Raw genomic sequence first — 22,823 nt, 5'->3', positions numbered from 1 at the left:
TTTTCATGTAGGATTTCATGACATATTAAATGTTAGCTAGAATGGAATTTTTCCATGCAATGTAGATGTCTGAAACGAGGGGAAACGTTTGAAAAAAAATCTACACTGTGTTTTTCCGTTTGGTGTCAACGGAAGACCGCCTACATGGTTATGTCAGACCAAGGACCGAATCAGGAAGCAGGAGCAGGAGCGAAGTTGTCGTGTGGCTGCTTCCTGGTACAAATGGCGAGCGCCATGAAAACAGGGTTATTGACATGGGATTTAACAAAAGTGCTATTCTTATTAATTTGTATTCACTTAACACGCCCGTTAAATGCAGTGTCAGAGCCGGGTAAATGGACCTTGAACGCCAACAGTGTAAGTTGTCTTGTGTGTATAGTATCATGCTATCAAAGCATTATCGGTAGCCTAGATACGCTATGATATCTTGTTAAGAACATTGTTTAGTTCAGCCAGATTAAACTATTGATTAAACAGTTGATATACTGTCGCAATCTTCCGAAGGAATTGAGACAACACTTGCCTCAGTTTTACGTACCATGCACCGTTCTGGCGATTACAACAATATAACATTGTAACCGCTTCCACTGTATTATAAACAATGTAACATTGTATCATTCTCACTCGATTAGGCCGGCCAAATTATCCGTATTATTTTACCTTATCGGTGTTAGTCAATATGGTGTTGTTTAGAACTAGTCAATACAAGTATTAATAAGTGATCCGATCCATTGATTCATAGACTACCTGCCCCTTGGCAAATATTACATATTGGCTCACCATCACGCCTACCTACATATCTTAATAAACTATTCAGCTATTTTGTTCAGATCATTTAAAACCCAACAGTTTTTTAAATCAGAATATTGACTATCTAAATGTTGTCAATCTATTGCAGTACTCAGATGTTTGACATTTTGTCACCGCTTGTGTTACAGGAAACTACAAAGAAGCAGAGCTTTTTCCTTTTCACCAAGACAATGTTTAACAATACTGGCATTCAGCTGAAATGTAAGTAGGCTATAACCTCTCTTATGTTCTGCAAGTTAGGATAAAACTCAGATATTTACTGAACCTTATAGAATATCATATTGCAGGAACATGATAGCCCTTCCTCTGACTAGTATTGTAGGATGGTATTCTGTCAATGCAGGATATTTGTATGATAGCATTACTGTATACAATACGCTACTTTGTTGTGTATACAGTAAGAGCATGGGAAAACCTGTCGGAGGAGGAAGTAATAGCCTCTGGCCATGACTCTGGCCCACAGACAGGAACAGATCTGGAGAGAGCTCCAAGTTGTTTTCATAAGATGTGTCTACTGTTTCAGGGTTGACGGAACACTGTGAACCTCCGGTAAAACTCAACATCTCCTGGTACCTAAGGAGCTCCCGCTGCTTCGACGAGGTGTTCGGTCTCGACGTGAGTTCCTCTCTCATTTAAAACTAACTGCACTCTGAATGGGCTATTTCAAGCTGGACTAACTGTACTTGTTGTATTCCATAAACTCTCCAGCTTTTCCTTTTTTCAGCTAGTTTCATGTTCTCAATTTAACAACCGGCAATAGTGTCTCGATAGGGGGGGCGCGGTGTCATTCATGTTTTATGATTTGTTTTATGACTGCATAGACAGTGTGGTTTGTGAAATACTTATTAAGTTTATCATACCTGTGTGATTTACAGCCTCTGAAGGCAGGTAGCTACTTCAGGACGACAGATGTGAAACAGGAAGGAGGAAGTGGGTTCTATGTGTTCCACCAGTACCCTGCCATTGAGTGCAAACAGACCATGACCCACATTGAGGTACAGTATGTGGCAATGGAGGGTCTCATAAGAAAGCATGGTGGCACTTTATTTTACAGTACCTTACAGAAATATCCTGGCAATTACATGGTAACATTTTATTTACACAGTAAAGGCAGACTCTACAGCAATGCCACATAATGCAATATTCAGAGCTACACGGCTGGTTTTGTGAGATTAATAACACATTCATGACCTATGCATTACTTCTTTGTTTCTAAATAAAATCACTTCGCTAGTAGCTAACTTCCTATTAAATGGCAGGTAGAACCAGTGGAATCAGTACAGTGAAATAAAGTGCGGGAAAAAGCATACTGCAAATACCACAACCTCATTATATGTTCCACCTCACTCTTTCATGTTGTCTTCCTGAGTTTGTTTGTTCACTAAAGTGTGACCTGAATATAGCAGCTTGTAACTGATCATTAGGAAGTGTTTGTAATTCTGAGTAAGTATGTTCGTACACAATGCAGCTCATGGCGAGGCTATATTATGGAGGTGTTCATGGCGTATCATTGTCTAATGGTTGCTACTCTGCTTTGTTTTCTGTAACAGTTCTCTCTCAACAAATTTGAGGAGCCGACTAGGCTTACTGAGCCAGTTCATGAACAGGTCAGTGGGCTAAAGCAAGACAGGTTTCGCATACAAATAGAGCATGCAGGTGCATATAGTAAGACAGTAATTCACCAAGGTGTCATTTGAATGACTCTCTGTATCCCCCTGTTTTAGCCTGTCACTGACAAGGACCAAGCGATGAGGAAAAGGAGCAATGAGGATCCAAAGGAGGTAAATCCACAATTCAAACACGATCTGATATCATAATCAAATAAATACAAAATGTATGAAAATGTACTGTAGATGCATTTGAATAAGGCAAGTGGGTGCTGTGATTCCTCAGCCAAGCAAAAGGCCTCCATATCGGGGAAATCAGGTGAACCACTATATTTGATCTCTTTTAGGCACTTGCTGAGAAAAATGCCCCAGTCAAAGCAGAGGCAACTGTGGCCACAGGGAAAGCCCCAGCCCCCGCTGCAAAGAAAGAAGTGGTGAGTGTTTCCTTGTCCCTTAAGAGCCATGCCAGAATTAAGATCTGTATGGCTTTCATACCTGTTGGCTAAACAAACAGTGTGCCTGGATATTGATACACTAACACACTTTATTTCAATGTCTTTCTTCATTTCTTGTACCGCTGGGAAAACATTTGTTCAGCTAGCCATTTCCTAATGTTCTTTGACTCATCTGCCTGTTTCTCCAAGACATAGAGATCCTATAATGTAACTCTATGCTCCTAAACTCCCCAGCACCACTTTCAGTGATGCAAACTAGTCACCTTTCGGCGAAATTCGCAGTTTTGAATCCAAAATATGTGATTTACGTGGTTCGTGTAGATCCGATGATAACATTTTGGGGGGGTTGGATCACTACTGGCTGTAAGAGAACGAGTGATGCTCGTTTGGAGCAATACTGGCTGTATCCAAGGCTCAGCCAATCGTTCACATAACAACAGAATGCAGCGCAGCACCCGACTGAAGAAAGAAGAGACAGCCAATTTGCTAGTTACAGCATCAGGGCACACTCTGGAAAGTCAGTTTGCAAGTTAGAGCAGCGCGTCCCCTGAACGATAACGAAGAGGTAACTTTAGGTGAGAAGCCTGGCCACGGAGACGGGGGTGAGAAGGTGATGAAGCGTACTTCATGAGCTGTAACTGAAACACAACTGGCATTTGGAAAGTTTGAGGTGAGGGAGAAAGTGTGGTGGAACAAGTATTAACTTTAGCATTGTTAAGTATCTTGCTAGCTGGATCGAATTCTCCGTTAGCTAGCCAGAGAAATGTTGAGCAACATTAGCCAACTTATCTGATCAAAATTGAGTTTATGGTGTGAAAATGTGCTTGCTAATCAAGTCAGACAACTAACGTTAGCTAGTTAACATTACAACATCAGACGAGCTAACATTAGTACCCTAACCAATTCGCTGTAGTATTAACTGGTATACGACTCCTTACCTTTCCTCAAGTTGTAACGCGTTAGTTGCTTACTGGACCCTGGCATATGTGTGAAATGTCAGCTAGTAACTAGCTAACGAACTAACCACTATCTATTAACTAATGTTTTACCTCTACAGAATGTGGATACTTTTCAGAATGAGAAAATTAGGTGTAAATGAGGCGTTGCTTGTTAGACAAGTGGATTCAGGGATCAAGTGTAGCTGGAGCTGGTCCTGGCTTAAGCTGGATGCCACTATATGTGAAAGGAACACCACACTCTTTCTCACTTTTGCTGGCACATTGTAGAACACATGTCCACAGGCAGAAAGTGTACAATGTAATAATATGCAGTGTAGCCCAAATATTTTGTTTTTGTTGTGTTGAACATGACAGTGTGTGTGTGTGTGTGAGTGGGAGGGGGGATTCAACTTTTTTTTTACTCAGTAAATCTCACTTTTGCACACATGTAGCCTTGTGCACTTGATCGATGTCTATAGTGGCCACTATAATAGAGCAAAAATAGAATGCCTGTTTGTTTCATTCTATTTCTACTTTAAGATGTTTTTTCCCCAAGTGTAATATTTAGATGTGTGGTCACAAGCGTTCTATTATAAAGGCTGTCATGGCTAACTGCAATATTAGTGTATTGTTTTTTCTCAAGACTTGAGTGTCATTTGCAGTAAAGTCTAGGCAACAAAATAACATTGGATTGCTTTCTTTACATTTTTTTAGCTGTGAGTTCGGTTCACATTAAAACCACTTAAAAAAAAAAAAATTACACACAGAGACTGATCATGTAGATCATATTCTTTGTTGTTTAATTAGTTAAATCCAGCATTTCCCCCGAGCAGGGATTTTTTTTTTGCATGTTTCAGTGCAAAAAAAAAAAAGTGTCACGTTTTTGGGCCCTCAGCAGTTTGCATCCCAGAACTTTGATGCAGTGGCCCAGACATGGGATGATGGCCCTTATATGTTCATCGTCCACATCCAAGAGATCAAGCAGAAGAGCAGCGCCACCACCGACTCTGTCCCAACACAGAACCGGAACATCCAACGTAAGGATCTCCACCACTCACATGAATCCTGAGTCCAATACATTAAAACTACATTAGCTAATAGGCTAATATTTCTGTTATGTTCTTCACCCCCTGCAGTGCAAGTCAGTATGAAAGGACCCCATGACTACATCTCAGCTTCGGAATGGCCTCTTATGATCGTAAGTCAATTCTGCCACGATAAGTTGTCTACATGGAAAACACTCTACATTACAGCTTCATTACATGTAGTATGATACATACACATAGCATCTAAGCTGTGTGCCTGTAGGACATAGCTTATCAGACAGTACAGACTCTCTAGTTCCTTGCCAGCTCAACTAACTGTCCCTTTTGCAGTTCTACATGGTGATGTGTGTCATCTATGTGTTGCTGGGCCTTCTGTGGTTGGGCCTGTCAGCCTGCTACTGGAGAGAGCTGCTCAGGATCCAGTTCTGGATCGGCGGGGTCATCTTCCTGGGCATGCTGGAGAAGGCCGTGTACTACGCCGAGTTCCAGAGCATCCGCTACGACGGCCTCTCAGGTCAGGAGGCGGAGAGACACACCCGTACAGAAAAACCCATGTGGTTTTTCTGTACGGGTAGAAAAAAAACATTTGTCTGTACTGGGCTTTTTAAGGGAGTCTATGTGTGGTTTAAGTGCACATTTTTCATGGACACACCTAAGCACACATCTATGGTTCTCTAGCTAAATCCTCCTGGTGGGCATGGTTGGAATTGGGTAAGACGCAGTAGATCCTAGTGTGTTGCTAAAAGTGCTGTTGTACTCTGTTAATAAGCATTATTTGTGTTCTGTGTCTTCCCAACAGTCCAGGGGGCAGTAGTGTTTGCGGAGGTCCTATCAGCAGTGAAGAGGACCCTGGCCCGTGTGCTCGTCATCATCGCCAGTCTTGGTTATGGAATTGTCAAGTGAGTCAGTCCCTTCATAACAGGTCAAGAAGACAATGGAGAGTGTTAAACTCTATTGCCAATTCTCTCTCCGTCTCTTTCTCTCTCGCTGTCTATGTCTGTCTGTCTCTCGCTCTCTCTCTCTGTCTGCCTGCCTGTCTCTCTCGTTCTCTCTCCCTAGGCCAAGGCTTGGTGCATTGTTACACAGGGTGGTTGGGGTGGGACTGCTCTACCTTATATTCTCCGTTGTCGAGGGAATCCTGAGGGTCAATTCGGTAAGTCTGGTCTCTCTACTTTCTGATCAATATGCTACCTCAGTATTCCCCCAAAATATATAGTCCACCTGCACTAGCTGTAACTAGACTCTTCAACCATGTTGGTAAGTTTTTGATATGGAGCTAAACCAAACAATGCCATGATTCCCTTTTGTTGAATATCTTCGTCTTTGGTCAAAGGATGCCAGGAATCTTGTGTGTGTAGTAGTATTGTCATTCCACAGTCAGTGTTTGCCTGTCTTTCTCACAGGGTCAAGTGGGCAGTAGCAGACTACTGTGTGACATTGTTCTGGCGTTCACTGACTCGTGCGTTGTGTGGTGGATATCCTTTTGGAGTGGTCAGCCATTACCGGAGGCCGTCAGTCTGCCTGTCTGCCAGTCAGCTAGTTAGTCTAGTAGTCACTGTATGTAGTTAGTCTGTCAGTATTTTAAGAGCTCTTTTTTTCACAGACTATTTTTCCCCCTCCTTTCTCTGGGCATGCTTGTATTGAGGTGTGTTTCTAAAGCTTACTCCGGTATCCGCCTCCCTTTTACCAGTGTCTCTCATAGTTGATCATACCAGTTTTATTCCAACCCTCTTTGAGCGGCAGTTTGGTTCTACACCTTTTGGTGTTTATCTATCTGCATGGCTGCCTGAAGAGTATGTGATGGTGATCCCTCCCTCTGTCACTCCCTCCTTTCCTGCTGCCCCGCTGTGTGTTTTCAGGCTGAAGATGATGTGGTGCTGCTGGCTGCCACTCCTTTGGCTGTGCTCGACACTACCCTCTGCTGGTGGATATCCTGTACTGTACCTCTCTGCACAACTCTCCCCCTCTGCCTTCCTCTCCCAGCACTCTCACTTCTTGTAATCCCTGTGTGTGCCAGTGCCTTGGTGGTAGTTGGTGTTAACCCTTTTCCTATTTTCGTCTGCCTTTTGTATCAAAGAAGGGGATAACCCAGAAGGGAATATTTCCAGAAAATATGCTCCGTCTCACAAAGACTAATTTAGACATCAGAGGGAGCCGTAGTCGCATGGATTAATTACATTTTTAATTACAGGGCCACTTATATCAAGGCTATCAATAACTTCATTTAGAAGAGCTCGGAGGCACTGCTGACTTTTGACAAAATGCATTATTTTATTCTCACCAACGATCATTTTCTCCTGCAGTTTGACAGAACAGTATTTTAGTGGATTCAGTTAGTTAGCCAGAAAACCAGTTAGTATAGTGATGACTAAGACCATACTATGTTTTCCAGCTGTGCTTAACCTGGCTATAGGGGGCAGAGGGGAGCTCAACTCCTCCTGAGTAATGAGATAATGGCTGACTACCCTCAGACACTTACACTCTTACAACCTGATTAGCTTGGGGTTACGTTAGGGTATATCAGCTCAGTTGACATGGTAGGCAAACTCTTCTGTGTTGGTTATGTTGACAGTCAATGGAAGAAGACTGGTATTATTGGGTAAACTGTTTCTGTTGAGAATTGTATTTCAAAGGTGGGCTGTTTGTTAGTGGGGTGTGTCCTGGGGTTATGTTGGAGTCCTTGACAGCCAATCACATCTTTATCAGCCTGGCCCAGACCATGAAGCTCCTTCGCCTTCGAAGAAATGTGGTCAAGCTCTCCTTGTATCGCCACTTTACCAACACCCTCATATTCGCCGTTATTGGTAAGGAGCTGTTTGCGGCTGTGCTACTGCAACCACTTAACAGAGACATTTCATGCATCATGTAATATACACCCTGGTGTGCCCACGATCACAAGCATTCACTAATATATTTGGCCTGTCACTGTTTTACTCTGCAGCCTCAGTCATTTTCATTATCTGGACGACAAAGACCTTCAAGTTTTCAAAGTGCCAGTCGGTGAGTAGTGTTTGTTTACTACGTTACTTAATAAGCCACGGGTGTCCGACCTACGGCCCGCATCCAGCCCGCGTAGTAATCAAACTAAATATACTTAAAAATGGCTAAAACCAAAATCGAAACTGGGTAGAAAGGATAATGACCTACATTCATAAAGTTTCTTGAGTTTGTCCAGCTCGCTAACAATCACTGAAATGAAAGCTAGACAGTCAGGGAGCATCGAAAAGGATATTTTCTCGCACATTTTGACGGCGAGGAAATGGAACCAATTTTCTGTGCGGCCCTCTGGACCTCGTTGGTAGACCAAATCCTGCCCCCTTTAGCGAGTTGATGGCAAATCCGAGAGGCTAGCGTACATACACACAGTTGACCTCTAGTGAACTGGTATTTGGCATTCGGAAGATCATCTTTCTCTTCCTGTCTCTTATTCACTCTCTCTGCTTATCTCTCTAGGACTGGAAGGAGCTGTGGATAGAAGATGCCTTCTGGCGGTTCCTCTTCTCCACCATCCTTCTGGTCATCATGTTCCTGTGGAGGCCTTCGGCCAACAACCAGAGGTTAGAGGTCACAGCTAAACAGTTCAACAAATCAACACACGGCCAAAACCCTCTCAACCCTGTCACAAACCAAAGTCGTGTTTGATTTCGAATCTAAGGATTGAGGCACTGGCTAGGATCCTTCAGTATGTCACCAGAGACATCTGTGGCAAAGTTAGGTTCGATTCAGGACATAAAATTGCACTCGTATGGAGAAATCCGATGTCCAAATCAACTGGAATGAATTGAGATGGAGTTGAGCCCAAGTGGACCATGTTGTCGAACGTTGCCAAATGGAATCCCATGAATAGAGCCAACGTGATTCCTCCTTCTGTATGTCCGAGAAGAATGTTTGTTCTACATAGAAATATGCTATCTGAACGTTCCAACAACGTTGTGTCCTGTTGATCATGCCCCTGATCTGTGATGTCATGTCCTGTTCCCCTTAGATATGCCTTCAGCCCCCTAGTGGACGATGAGAGTGACGACGAGGAAAAGGAACAGCTGATGACCGATACATTTGGTAAGGGTCACTGCTGTATTAGGCTGTTTTGGTATTTCACTCATAGGAACACGAGTTGATACTGCGTAGGGTTCATTGGAGGCGGAAATACAGTATCATACTCTATGGCTTGATACTTAGCTAGAGCTCTTTGGCCTAGTTGAGACACTTCCATAGTGTATTGATAGTCTATGGGATGAATGTACCTTGGTTCTCTCTCCCAGCAGCCATTTTGGATAGAACGCAATGTGACTCAGCAACAGTAATCTGGGATTCTGATCCTGTCCTAATTTTGTGTACTTCCAGAGGGGGTGAAGATGAGGGGTCTGAAGTCCGAGGCAAATGGAACAGCCAAGCCAAAAGTGGTAAGGGCCTTCTCCATACCACAGGGTACCACCCATGCTAAGAATATAGGATATAAACAACATTTTATGGCTCAGAGAAAGTTGTCTTGGTGATAGGAAATGCGTTTTTCCCCTCCCCCAGGATGAGGATCTGAAATGGGTCGAAGAGAATATCCCCTCTTCAATGGCAGATGTGTAAGTGCAAACAAATTGAGGTTGCAGAAATGTTAGTAACATTAACCATTATTGACAGTGATATTATAATCACTTTTGACTAGAAATGTATTACATGGTGGTTATTACATAGTAAGGACATTGGAACTCTCAAGTTCTGAAATCAGTTTACCTTCTATGACGACGTGTGAAACAAGCACCGAAAGGATAGTTGATTATCTGATGAGAAGACGTTGTAAATGAATCGAACGTGTTTTCCTTTCTGTCCCAGTGCACTCCCACCTCTACTGGACTCTGATGAGGTAAGACACAGTGTTATTCCTGGCGTGAACTGCAGGGGGTGCCAGCTCCATGCTTATTAAAGAGCAGTAGCTCGTCATGTTTACATCAGCCTGTTTATACCTCCACCCTGGTTTCTTTCTGGCTTGAACAATGAGAGGTTGCGGAAGGGTGGTGTTTTGGTGGAGCTTTTCCTGTCTTGCTTTTTCTTCACCCCCCACATCAAATAAAGCTAGTATTAGTGTCGATGCAAGGGATATTATCTGATTATTATTATTTCATATTTTAGAGAAGATGACAAGATAACACTCATGTCCCTTTTGGAAAGTCATTCCAACTATGCCGTTATTTCCCCCACAGGAGACCATAACAACCAAATTTGAGATGTCCAAAATGGAATAGACGCAAGGGAGACGATGCGTACTGCAGACAGAGACAGTGCAGCACGTTGGACAACCCTACGTCTGTGTATGAAGGATATTGTTATCCCTTCCTTATGAGCTTTGTAAGCAGCGGTTGTAAATACGATGGGATAAACTATGACGTAATGAGCAGACTACTTTTCTTTTTTTGTATGCCTTTTTATTTATATTTTCATGGATATGTGTTTGAATTATTTTTCCCCCCCCGAGATTCTTTACTACAAATGGTATCTTGCCTTTCACTGTTTACATAGCTAAAGTGCAGAATGTGATTTAAATGTGATTTCCGCAATGTTCTTTCTCCAATATGCAGCACAGTCATACACACACTCCCTTACAACTCTCCCCACACACACTCCTTCTTTTGATCTCTCTGACTGTCTGTCTATCTCTTTCTCTCTCTCTCTCTCACTGTTATACACACTCACTGCACTACAGTCCCCGGTTCACCCTTTTCTTTCGTTCTTCTACAAAAATGGCCAGTAGTGACATCTCACTGTTCTGTTTCTCACACAGCAGCCTTTTAGTGACTGTTATCTAAGCGGGTGTAATTCTCCAGACATAGTCAATACACAGTGACTTGCCTGAGGGCAGAGCAACATCACCGCAGGACTGTTTTATGGTGTCTGTTCCCACTGATAACAACCAACTATCTGGTCAACACATCCAATAATGATGGTGTTTTTCTTACAGCTGCCACTTTGTATTAGTTGTTATATTGCCAAAAATACCTTTAAGTCATATTGTGAGCTTTTGTTTGTTAATAAATGAACCGCTAACACGCATACGAAAACAACAATATCACCTTTATTTGTCCTGATTGATTGATTTGCCATTTGGCAGAACAGGAATGTAATGACTATGTAATGATCCATGTCATGAACACCTTTAGGTGAATGAGGTCTACATTCCTTGGATGGCTGTGGCTTGTGGGTAACATCTCAATGATGCCACCCTGTATTTTGTCTGTCACTGCAGGTTATCATTTTATGCACATTCCGTGTATGTTTAGCTAGCCAATAACGTGACATAACATGTAGCTATTATCTTGGATGAATATCTGTTTATAATATGCTCTGTCTGTCATCTCTCTAATAACTTAATCCCAGAGATGTAGTTTTGCCAGAACAGTATGGTGGTGATTTAAAGGGATAGTGCTGTATCGAGTGCATTTACAGAACGGTAACAGACATGTCCCTCAACTGCCAGGGCAGTGACAGACTATAGCAGACATGACTTTCTGAAACAAGTCATTTACTCTGAGGGAGCACATCACTTGACGCTATTCAATGTGAAATTGAAGTACTCCAGCTAATACATCATGTACAAATCTGCTATTAGGTAAAAGGATGTAGGATTATCATAGAGATGAATGACCAATAGCATTTCCATAATGCCTTCCTAAGTATATATAAGCAGCCATTTATTGTACATCAACATTCTATGCATAAATAGCCTCCACAATTAAGGTTCTTTAGTTGTTCGATTTTCATCTTTATTGTTCTAGTTTTTGACAATTTGCTAGCGAACATGTGACATCATTGATCAACGAAACATATCAATACGGCAGATCAATCTGCGTTACAGTGAGAAGATGTGTTTAGAAAAACAAAACAATATTTTATGGTGGTTTATTCATGTACACAACAGTCTAAAAACATTGACACAGAAAGAGATTAGAACACATTACTTCATTAATCCACATTGGGGGGCAGTCTGTAGGGCAATCATTTCAAATGTGTTCTCGGGTGCACTTTGAAATATCTATTGACAAAACTACAAATAAAATGGCAATTGATATAAAACTAAGTCTTTTTTTATTCTGGAATGAGAGATCATAGAGATTAACATTTGACAAGGATGTAACGTTTTCCTTTTTTTGACAATATAAAATCTCACTAGTAGAGGACAAGCAAAACATTTACATTGATAATGGAATGGTAAGCAAGAACTGCACTGATTGATGACTGAATTATTGCTTTGGAGTATTTTTTCATCTATATGGATAGCATCGCTCTCACCATGGTGAATTGTGGCGTAAACATGTGATTATTCCGGTTTTGGGGGGGGGGAGGGAGGGAGGGGGGGGGAATCAAAGCTCCTCGCTGAACGAATCCCATGCAGATCTAATCCTCTTTGTGTGTCGTCACACGTTTCCCGCCTTTTTTTCTGGTGAATGATAACAGAAAAGATTGAATATATTAAAATATATATTTAAATCATAACATTCAAAGAAAACGTTTAATTAGTAGCAGACAAGGTGCTGACAGATAATCTTAGGTTTTAAGTGTTAGCATTACTCAAGACTATTGGACACAGATTCACAGCATATTCTACTTACTCCATAGGGTAAATAACAATATTGTAGACATGGTCCCTGACTGAAAACTGTGAATCAAACATGTGAGGTAAAAACTACTTTCATTGATAAACTGGTACCTCAGGGAGAAAGGTGCTTAATCTTGTTCCTGGACAGCCCAAGTGACACTTTTTTTTTTACTACTAATCCTTTGATTGACAAAACATTATTGATGTCAGTTGACCCGCTTTCCCTACAATATTGAAGAGGCCTTGTTATACACAGTGACCGTTCTATTGTGTGCTGTGACATGGATACCTATGAGTAATCCTTAAGTTCAGTGGTTCTTTTGCTGACTATTTACATGCTTCATGTTACCTACTGCAGCGTTGAGTGTCCTTAAAGGGATTTCAGCGTGTTGCATCAAAGTAGGTGAATGGATTTCAGTATCACATAACTACACTACGCTTCCACCTAAAGCTTCACCCAGCACCATAACTGGGGGGGAACCCTGCTCAATGAGTAAAAGCTCAATGACGAAATCTGGGGTAATTCCCATTATTGGCAGAATGAGAACACGTTAGACCATTGTCCAGGAAGTTTGTCTCATTTTCTAACTGTTCAGTGGCCGCTGACATAACTGTCTGTATGATGGATGCAGCAGCCTCATAGAGCATCCTCTTCCGCGCTTCCTCTTGGTCATGTGGCTCAGCGTTGGTCTCCCCTGACTGAGAATGGGACCCTCCATTTTGAGAATGTCCCTCCCCCCCGGCCTCTAACTCAAAGCTAGTCCCTAGTTCTAATTTGCCCTCTGTCATCATGTTAGCTCCATTTTGCTGGAGATCATCACCACAGTCTATTTCTGCTGCAAACTCACCGCTTTGGGCTACTGCAATTCCTGTGCCGAGGTTCAGGATCTTGGTGTCCATCGACGAGTTGGTGTTTTCTTGTTTGGCCTCGTCTGTTGGTCCGTCCTTTTTCAGGGTCGTTTCATGATTGTGTGTGGCGTCTTCTTCGGGCGTGCCGTTCGAGCAACCATTCTCACCGTTGGTTTTCACTTCTGCCGCAGGCTCTGCCGGTGCTGCGGGCTCAGCTGAGTTGGCCTTCTCTGGCTCAGGACCAGACGGTGTGCTCGTTGCGGGCTCCTTTGCCTCTTCATCGGCGACTGTGTGCTCATTGGCCACCTGAGCCTCTCCTTTGTCGTTGCTCTCGCCCTGGGCAGCGTCAGCTTCTCCCTGCTGACTGTCAGACGTGCCAGCCGCGTCCTCTGTGTCTTTCGCCTCCCCGTCTGCCGCCTGCTGACTGTCACACGTGCCAGCTGGGGCAGCCGCGTCCTCTGTGTCCTTCGCCTCCCCATCTGCCGCCTCCTTACCCTCCTTCGGAGCGCCGTCTCCCTGGTCCACGCTGGTGCTCTTCCCCTTTCGCATGATGAAGTTTTTCAGCGAAACGGCGCGGTTGAAGTGTGTTCGCTTGGCCTTGGCCGACTTGGCCTGCTCTTTGCCTGCCTCTTCCGTCTGCTCGGCCGGTTCAGATGCGGCAGCACCTTCCTCCTCCCCGCTGGCAGCCACCGTGTCTGCTGACCGCTTGGACTTGGGGATCACACGTTTCTTGAAGGAGGTCCAAATCTCATCTGCGTGTTGGTTCATTGATTTGTGTGGGGCGGCGGTGGCTCCCTTTTCCTCCTCTCCATCTGTGTTTGTCTTTTCCTGTGTTTTTCCGTCTACCTGTGCCTTGGCTTCATCTGTTTCAGGCGCAGCCGCTTCATCGTTCTCTGTGGCATTTTCCTCACCTTCCGCCTTCTCACCCGTAGCGGCTGCTTTGCTGATGCCTACGACTGACGGGTCTCTTTTCAGCCCCTGGAATGTCCATGACCTTTTCAGTTTCCACCGTTTCTGGCCACTGGATTCTGAAGCCTTGGAGTCCAGTGTACTTGTGTCGCCAGGAGTGCCCCCAGACGCACCCTCGCTACCTTCAGCCTCCTTAGACTCTTCTGTGCTCTTCTTGTGACTCTTCTGGGCCATAAGCTTCTTAAAGGAATGCCAGCGTTTAATGTGTTTGGTCGTTGCACTGGAGGCAGGCTTCTCTGACCCTTCTGCTGCCGGGGCATCTTCCAGTTGATCCACTGTGGCATTGAGGGCCTCAGGGTCCTCTAACCTGTCCAAGGATTTGGATCGGACCTTCACCTGGTTCTCCGGAGCTTTCTCAATGGCCTGGTCCTCAGCCGCTGCCTCTGTGCCATTGGCTGCCGGCTCCTCTGCTTGGTCAGAGGCCTTTTTCTGCTCTGTGTTGCCCTCTCCATTAGCCTCCACAGCCTCTGTGCTCTGCTCCTTCTTCTTCTTCCCTCCCATGACTTTTCCCAGTCCACTCTTATTCAGGAAGGAAGAGAAAATATTCTCAGAGGCCTGTTTAGCTTTGCCATCGGCAGGCTGCTCTGTGCTCTGTTTGGTCTCTCCGGCAGGATGTGCCTCTTCGGGTGGAGACGTGACAGCCTCCGTGACAGCCTCCATGACAGTCTCTGAGTTTGTGGGCTCCACCTCTGTTTTAGACTTGGTGGTGGTGGTGCCATCTTCCTGTACAGGCGCTGAACATGCATCTGTCGCCGCCATATCCGCAAAAAGATGTCTGTGTTGTTATATCCCCTCTTTTTCTTCAGTAGTTCAGGTTAGTTCCTTTTGTGATTGAATGGACTGAGTTCATTGATCACGAGCTGACATGTATGGCAGTATTCCCATCCAACTTCCCTTTGGAGAGGAGGGCCTCTGCATCATATTCTGTAGTGAGAATGAGGGCCACGAACCTGGTGTAAATGAAATGAGAAGGGATTAAATGTATAAATCAACAACACAGACAGTCCATTACTAAGTCTTGGATACTCCAGACAGAGCTGATGTAATACACAGTGCATCTCTACAACAGCAAAGGCCTGCTCAAATGGTTTTAAAGCCAATGCATCCAAGCACAAACCAACATAATGTAACGTGACAAATGCTATGTGAGGGGTGATGGCCATTTTGAAGAATGAGGAAATGACATGTGTGGCCCAGTGCAGTCATAGGGAAATAAACACATGGCATAACATGCTCCAGATAATCTCATGTTGCCACAAGGGTCTGACTCCTGTCACCTAGATGCTAGAGAGCATTGCTGTTTAGAAAATAGGATCTGTGGTTATTTGAAGAGTTTATGTCTGGGCTTTAGTATCCAGGAAAAACAAGCGGACATCCTAGTAAGGTTGAACAATAATGTGCAATGACAGCAGAGGTGAGTGAAAAATAGAACATCTAAAGCAAATCTCCATAAAGGACAATGACAAAGAAAAAGAGCTTGGATTTCTTGTATTTTATTTTACAAAAATCTACACAATACTTTTAACATTTATAGACATAAAAAGCCACCGTGATAATGTTTATCAGGGAAATTGTTTATAATTGCATCACAACATCAGTAAAGGTTATAGGCAAAACAGAAAGTAAGAAATGCCCTATTTTCTCTGGCCATGATTTTCTATAGACTTGAGTCCCGTCCCGTCCCCCCTCCCCCCTTTCAACCACAGACAACCCCTTTATCTCCCATCATGTGCTGTGGTGTGCTGACCTTGTTTTCCAGTCGGCAGTGGGTTATTTTGTAACGTAGCTATGTCACCCATGGTTATACTATTTTTATAGATTAGTACAGATTTCTCTAAATCATCCAGCTGAGAATTTGAACGAATCTATTTAGTCTCCAATCTAAAACACCAGAGGGGCACCTTCTGATGTAAACTAGTCACATACTTTGGAATATTCGATTAATAAAACGGACCCTGTGGATGCATGTGACGTAAAATGAGTATAGTAACATACATTGTAATACAACTGTCTTGTATTTTGAGAGGAGCACGATGCCAATAACACATTTTAATCGGATTTCCGAGTTAGGATACTACTGCGTGAAAAAGAACGAGCGTCTGTGGAGGGAGTGGAGACCACGCTTACATGTCCTGCCACAAGGACAATCGCGCGCTTTAGCCTTTTTGTCCCGTTTTCATCTGAGCACTCTTCCCCCTTTGTTACGTTAAACCAGCAGTGAGCGCGAGGGGGTTTAGAAGCTGCGATTGAGTTTAGCTGTGAGCTCCAATCATGCGCTGCCGAAATAGAAGATCATTCTAATGAGGGATGGGGGTGCCACCAGTGTAACGTGAGCAACAATTGTGGCATCGGCGGTTACCATTCAAAATAAAAGTCCCCCATTGAAAATGAAGCAAAGGGATAAAAAAAACGTGGAACCATTCCACAGTTGGACTAGATAATGTTTTTATTTTTTAGGAATGTTGTTATACAAAGTAAACAAAAATGCAATTATTAATTTGCAGCCCCCCCCCCCCCCAAAAAAAAGAATATATATATTGAAATTGCACTGCATAGCCTACTTATAACAGTGGTGTAAAGTACGTAAGAAAAAAAATATTTGAACTACTACTTAAGTAATTTGGGGGGTATTTATACTTTACTTTACTATTTTACGTGTTGTCATCCATACTGCCTCCGATCTGGCGGACACACTAAATACAAATACTGTGATTGTAAATTATGTCTGGGTGTTTAAGCCCTTGTCTGTCCGTTAATTTAAAAAAAAATGTGCCGAATGGTTTCCTTAATATAAGGAATTTTACTCAAGTTTGACAACTGAGTACTTTTTCCACCTTAGAGGAGGAAGGGGAGAACCATCCTTCTCAGTACATTTCATTTTTTTTTTTATTGTGAAAAAAGTTAAGATTTTTAGATAAAACAACACTACATATATTCACGTCACCAAATAATTGACTAAAACACAATTTTACAATGAAGTTCCAAAGTAGAAAAGCAGCACTCTGTAGGGTAGTGCCATTGTGTAGCCGGAGGACAGCTAGCTTCTGTCCTCCACCTGGTACATTGACTTCAATACAAAACCTAGGAGGCTGACGGTTCTCACCCCCTTCCATAGACTTACACAGTAATTATGACAACTTCCGGAGGACGTCCTCTAACCTATCAGAGCTCTTGCAGCATGAACTGACATGTTGTCCACCTAATCAAAGGATCAGAGAATGAATCTAGTATTGGAAGCATAAGCTACAGCTAGCTAGCACTGCAGTGCATAAAATGTGGTGTGTAGTTGACTCAAAGGGAGAGAAAGACAATAATTGAATAGTTTTGAACAAATTAAATGATTCCAAAATTAAGGAGAAGCCAGTGAGAGAGAGAGAGAGAGCAAGAGAGGGAGCTAGCAAGCTACATTTGGTTGTAGTTTTTCAACTTTCACTTAGCTAGTGAATACAGCTAGCAAGTTTAACCTACTCAAAACCTGGCTCAAACAGAGAGGGATGCTATGTTAGCTAGCTGGCCATGGCTATCCAACACTGAAACTCTTCCAAGTCAAGGTAAGCTTTTGGTTTAATTAATTTATTGCCACCAGGCCCGCCGGTGTAACTGCTAAACTGCTTAATGACTGTACACTGTACTGCATGATTGTAGCAGGTTTACAAACACGTTAGTTCTCGTAGCTATGCTGACTACATGTTAGCTAATATGGTGACAACGATGTAGACTGTGTGTAGCGGTTAGCAGTCATGATATGAAGGTTTGGCTTGGAAAGGTTTTCTCGCCTGGTCAAAGACAGCTGATTTGTTGTGCACTGAAGTCTACAATTAAAGGAAAAGGTGAGGAGGAGAGTGTGTAGATAGTTGTCAGAAGGAACTATATACAGTGCATTGGGAAAGTATTCAGACCCCTTGACCTTTTCCACATTTGGTACATTACAGCCTTATTCTAAAATCTATTAAAAACTTTTTTCCCTCATCAATCTACACACAATACCCCATAACGACAAAGCAAAATCAGGCTTTTAGAAATTTTTGCAAATGTATAAAAAAAGAAATAAAAAAAAGAAATATCACATTAGTATTTAGACCCTTTACTCAGTACTTTGTTGAAGTATCTTTGGCAGCAATTACAGCCTTGAGTCTTCTTGGGTATGACGCTACAAGCTTGGCACACCTGTATTTGGGGAGTTTCTCCCATTCCTCTCTGCAGATCCTCTCAAGCTCTGTCAGGTTGGATCGGGATCATTGCTGCACAGCTATTTTCAGGTCTCTCCAGAGATGTTCGATCGGGTTCAAGTCTGGGCCCCTCAAGGACATTCAGACCTGTCCCGAAGCCACTCCTGCTTTGTCTTGGCTATGTGCTTAGGTTTGTTGTCCTGTTGGAAGGTGAACCTTCGCCCCAGTCTGAAGTCCTGAGTGCTCTGGAGCAGGTTTTCATCAAGGATCTCTCCTTACTTTGCTCCATTCATCTTTGACTCGATCCTGACTAGTCTCCCAGTTTCTGCCACTGAAAAACATCCCCACAGCAAGATGCTGCCACCACCATGCTTCACCGTAGGGATGGTGCCTGGTTTCCTCCAGACGTGACGCTTTGCATTCATGCCAAAGAGTTCAATCTCTGTTTCATCAGAGCATAAAATCTTGTTTCTCATGGTCTGAGTCTTTAGGTGCCTTTTGGCAAACTCCAAGTGGGCTGTCATGTACCTTTTACTGAGGAGTGGCTTCCGTCTGGTCACTCTACCATAAAGGCCTGATTGGTGGATTGCTGTAGAGCTCTGTCAGAGTGACCATTGGGTTCTTGGTCACCTTCCTGACCAAGGCCCTTCTCCCCCGATTGCTCAGTTTGGCCGGGCGGCCCGCTCCAGGAAGAGTCTTGGTAGTTCCAAGCTTCTTCCGTTTAAGAACGATGGAGGCCACTGTATTCTTGGGGACCTTCAAAGATGCATACTTTTTTTGGTACCCTTCCCCAGATCTGTGCCTCGACACAATCCTGTCTCGGAGCTCTACGGACAATCCCTTAGACCTCATGGCTTGGTTTTTGCTCTGACATGCACGGTCAACTGTGGGACCTTATATAGACAGGTGTGTGCCTTTCCAAATCATGTCCAATCAATTGAATTTACCACAGGTGGACTCCAATGAAGTTGTAGAAACATCTCAAGGATGATCAATGGAAACAACCTGAGATCAATTTCGAGTCTCATAGCAAAGGGTCTGAATACTTAAGTAAATAACGTATTTGTTTTTTATTTTTAATACATTTCCCAAAAAATCGTGTGTGCAGATTGCTGAAAAAAAATAATATTTAACCAATTTTAGAATAAGGCTGTAATGTAACCAAATGTGTAAAAAGTCAAGGGGTCTAAATACTTTCCGAAGGAACCGTATACAGCGAGCAAAGTAATCATGATGTTTTGATGTCGCTTCTCTGAAAGTGATCTGTGTTTGCGTGTGATCAAGGGTATATTCATTCTGCATTTTCTGTTGAAAAAATTTTCTTCAACAGAAGCAAATGGAAGGAAACCGGGAAAAACATATCTGAATTTGTCCAATAGAAACTAATTTGCAACTGTTGGACTATTGATTACACCCTAGATCAGCTAGATGTGCAACTACATTGTAAACTTTCATTCATAGGCTAGGTTGTAGCAACCTCATGATGGGTACATGGAAAAGTTGATCATGTAGTAGGCTAGACCTATCGATGTTACATTGAGCTAGCTGGGTGAATGGAATATGAATGACAGTTATCCAATATGCTGTAATATAAATAAGGCCATGCTACAAAAAAAAGCATCCTCCTTCATCTTAAATGGCACGACCGCCATATACACTGTACTGTACAACCTATGGATTGTGCATCCATGAAAAGGGGTATCTGCCTACTCAGTGACACCCACAGAACATAACTCTTGTAGAGTTTACATACATATTAGCATATTAGCTCTTATTGCGGGACTTTGACTGTGGAAAATCCCCTACTATTTAAAAAAAAAACGTTATTTAACTAGTTTATTATGCGTATTGAATATTCATAATGCACTCTACAGCCTAACATATGGATTGTGTACCCATGAAATGGGGTATCAGCCTACTCAGTGACACCCATGTAGAGTTCACACAAATATTAGCTCGTATTGCGCATAATAAACTAACTTGGGAGATGACTTTCCAAGTCTACTTCCCACGGCTATGTATGTAGTTGAACTGGAATACGTTTCAATTGGGGGACTTTTATTTTGAAGGCGAACCACCGATTCCACTATTGTTAATCACGCTAATGTTGTTCACGACCAACTGGTGAAAAAGCCAATGCAAATGCTCGAGACAGCAGGTGCCCGTCCTTTTCAAACGCTCATTTGCATTGCTAACGTGATTCACAAATCCCCCCACCCCCCATTTTGTGTAGGCTAGCCTAAAATAAGCGTCTATCGAAATGTTTTTACTGATAGTTTCCTCTCGAAATGTTTGAGCTATATAGCCTATGTAAGGGAATTCAACCTGTTAATTAAACCACAACAACATAAATGGTTTCCAAATTGCTGCCAAGACGCATTCCGAACAATAGATGGGCTTGCCTATTGAGAAAGCTGGGCCGCGTTATAACGCGTAAATCCATCATCATAGGCAAAAGTCATGTCGAGAAAGAAATGATTTATAGCCATCTTTTCGATGAATGAAGCGATATTACAATCAGAGAATTCTTGAAGAAACACAGACGTGATTAATATAATATGAAATCCTCAGAGGAAAACAACTCAAGCGCCAAATTCCCAACAAATGCAGCGCTTGTCTGTTGTGGTGAAGCTGATAGACTAGACTACACATTCTCGAAACCTCCATCCCAAGCGCCAGTTTTTCTCTCTCATGAGAGATTACATTTGTATGTTGGAATTGAGGTCTTACTTGGCCCCGTTTAAATTCACACTTGAATGCGTTTAATTATAATGTGTGAGGGGGCAGTCTGTCTTATAATGTGTGAGGGGGCAGTCTAGCGAATGGCGTGGAAGTTGATTGAATGAGGAGCCTCAGGGACTCAGGCACCAAATTACATTGTTTTTGAACGCACAATTGTCTTCCCAAACAAATGGTTATCGAAACAAAGCAATGCCAGAAAAAAAAACATTTAATTTATGTAGGCTATCGTATGTACCCAGAGTTGATATGCGTAGAGCGAGCACGTATCAGCCATCAACAGCCTGTTCACAGTCCCTTAACGTTGAGATCCTCCAACAAAAACCAAGATGAGCTCCCCATCCAAGAGTTTCATTAACAATAGCCATATTGTATGACTATAAAGGTTAATTAAACGGTAAATGGAAATTACAGGAGTTAATCATTATATGCATTTAATACCGCGTTTAACAAACAATATAATGGATACATGAAAAATACGAATAATATCTACAAACCTTGTTTCGTGTGTCTAAATCCGTTTCTGTGTGCGGGAGAAATGTAATAAACTGCTCCAGACGGTAAAAGACACTGAAACTAAATCCCCGCTCGCATCCTCATGCCTTGAAGCAGCCAACCCAGTGTTGAGAATTGCGCGGGGACGTGAGGGTCGCGTTGGTATTAACAGACGCGCAGCTGCGGCTCCGCAAATGCACACCATCTATCTCACCCCGTTGCCCTTAGCAACCATGGATATCACCCCACCCCCACCACTAAGAGGGTTAGAGTACGGGTCGGAAATTGTTTCCCTCAGTAATTTGCCCAGTCAGAGCTCAGAGCCACTTGCATTTGATTTGTGTAAAACGGTGCGATTTAAAGCCCGTTGCTTTGAATCGTTGTCTTGAACTCATGTGACTTGGCAACAATGACCTTTCAAGCACATGAAGAAGAATTGACACCAGGACTGTCCACCAATTGACTGTCCATTGAAATGCCAATGTATTTAATCTAACACAATGTCCGCCACCAATGAAATACATAGAGGAAAATCCCTTCTATTACAGCATCTTTTATTCTCTCCTGGAAACCACCTCTTGATTCCACACTATATGTGACAGCCTTCATCTCACCAAGCAGCATTATTCAGTGAGTCAGCCATGCTGGAGAGCCGAGTGGCCATGTGCTTGCCATACAGTGAGACTGCAAAACAGAAGACAAATGAAGGTGTATGGAGAGAAATAACCTATCACAAATATTCCATCAGTGGGCCTGGGTCACCAGAGCAGAGGGAGGATGCAGCGGAGCATTATGCTGTGTGCTCAGGCAGTCTGTATTTGTATTTATTATGGATCCCCATCAGCTACTCTTCCTGGGGTCCGGCAAAATTAAGGCAGTTATACAATTTAAAAAAAACATTACAATACATTCATTACAGAATTCACAACACACTAAGTGCGTGCCCTCAGGCCCATACGACATATCTACAATGCAAAATCCATATGTACGTGTGTGTATAATGCGTACGTTATCATGTGTGTATACATGTGTCTGTGCCTATGTTTTTGTTACTTCACAGTCCCCGCTGTTCCAGAAGGTGTATTTTTACCTGCTTTTTTAATCTGATTCTACTGCTTGCATCAGTTACCTGATGTGGAATAGAGTTCCATGTAGTCATGG

At 42.9% G+C, this 22,823-nt stretch overlaps 2 protein-coding genes across 4 annotated transcripts; one reads left to right on the top strand and one right to left on the bottom strand.

The window, feature by feature from the left end:
* Nucleotides 1–129: 129 nt before the first annotated feature.
* zgc:162698 (Transmembrane protein 87A-like) lies at nt 130–11,918 on the top strand. 3 transcript variants are annotated; one of them, XM_055896145.1, is made up of 21 exons: nt 130–357; nt 939–1,011; nt 1,334–1,425; nt 1,686–1,805; nt 2,361–2,417; nt 2,535–2,591; nt 2,765–2,851; nt 4,709–4,847; nt 4,947–5,008; nt 5,187–5,370; nt 5,656–5,755; nt 5,916–6,009; nt 6,260–6,333; nt 7,554–7,660; nt 7,798–7,856; nt 8,310–8,413; nt 8,842–8,915; nt 9,201–9,259; nt 9,381–9,433; nt 9,684–9,714; nt 10,052–11,918. In XM_055896145.1, the coding sequence occupies exons 1-21, from the start codon at nt 145–147 to the stop codon at nt 10,091–10,093; spliced, it is 1,881 nt and encodes a 626-aa protein (XP_055752120.1). In that variant the 5' UTR covers nt 130–144; the 3' UTR covers nt 10,094–11,918. The 3 variants fall into 3 exon arrangements, with proteins under 3 accessions (XP_055752120.1, XP_055752119.1, XP_055752118.1); XM_055896144.1 differs by lacking the exon at nt 6,260–6,333 and adding an exon at nt 6,716–6,786 and having other exon boundaries at nt 4,706–4,847; XM_055896143.1 differs by having other exon boundaries at nt 133–357; nt 4,706–4,847.
* LOC129832236 (A-kinase anchor protein 12-like) lies at nt 11,731–21,869 on the bottom strand. Its single transcript, XM_055896155.1, has 3 exons — nt 21,665–21,869; nt 13,290–15,209; nt 11,731–12,282 (listed from the first exon to the last, which is right to left on the bottom strand). The coding sequence occupies exons 2-3, from the start codon at nt 15,016–15,018 to the stop codon at nt 12,260–12,262; spliced, it is 1,752 nt and encodes a 583-aa protein (XP_055752130.1). The 5' UTR covers nt 15,019–15,209; nt 21,665–21,869; the 3' UTR covers nt 11,731–12,259.
* Between the last annotated feature and the right edge of the window lie 954 nt (nt 21,870–22,823).

The sequence above is a fragment of the Salvelinus fontinalis genome, chromosome 33 (genome assembly GCF_029448725.1).
Source record: "Salvelinus fontinalis isolate EN_2023a chromosome 33, ASM2944872v1, whole genome shotgun sequence".
NCBI lineage: Eukaryota > Metazoa > Chordata > Actinopteri > Salmoniformes > Salmonidae > Salvelinus > Salvelinus fontinalis.
Note: the sequence above shows the minus strand (reverse complement) of the source record. Positions and strands in the feature narration are given on the sequence as shown.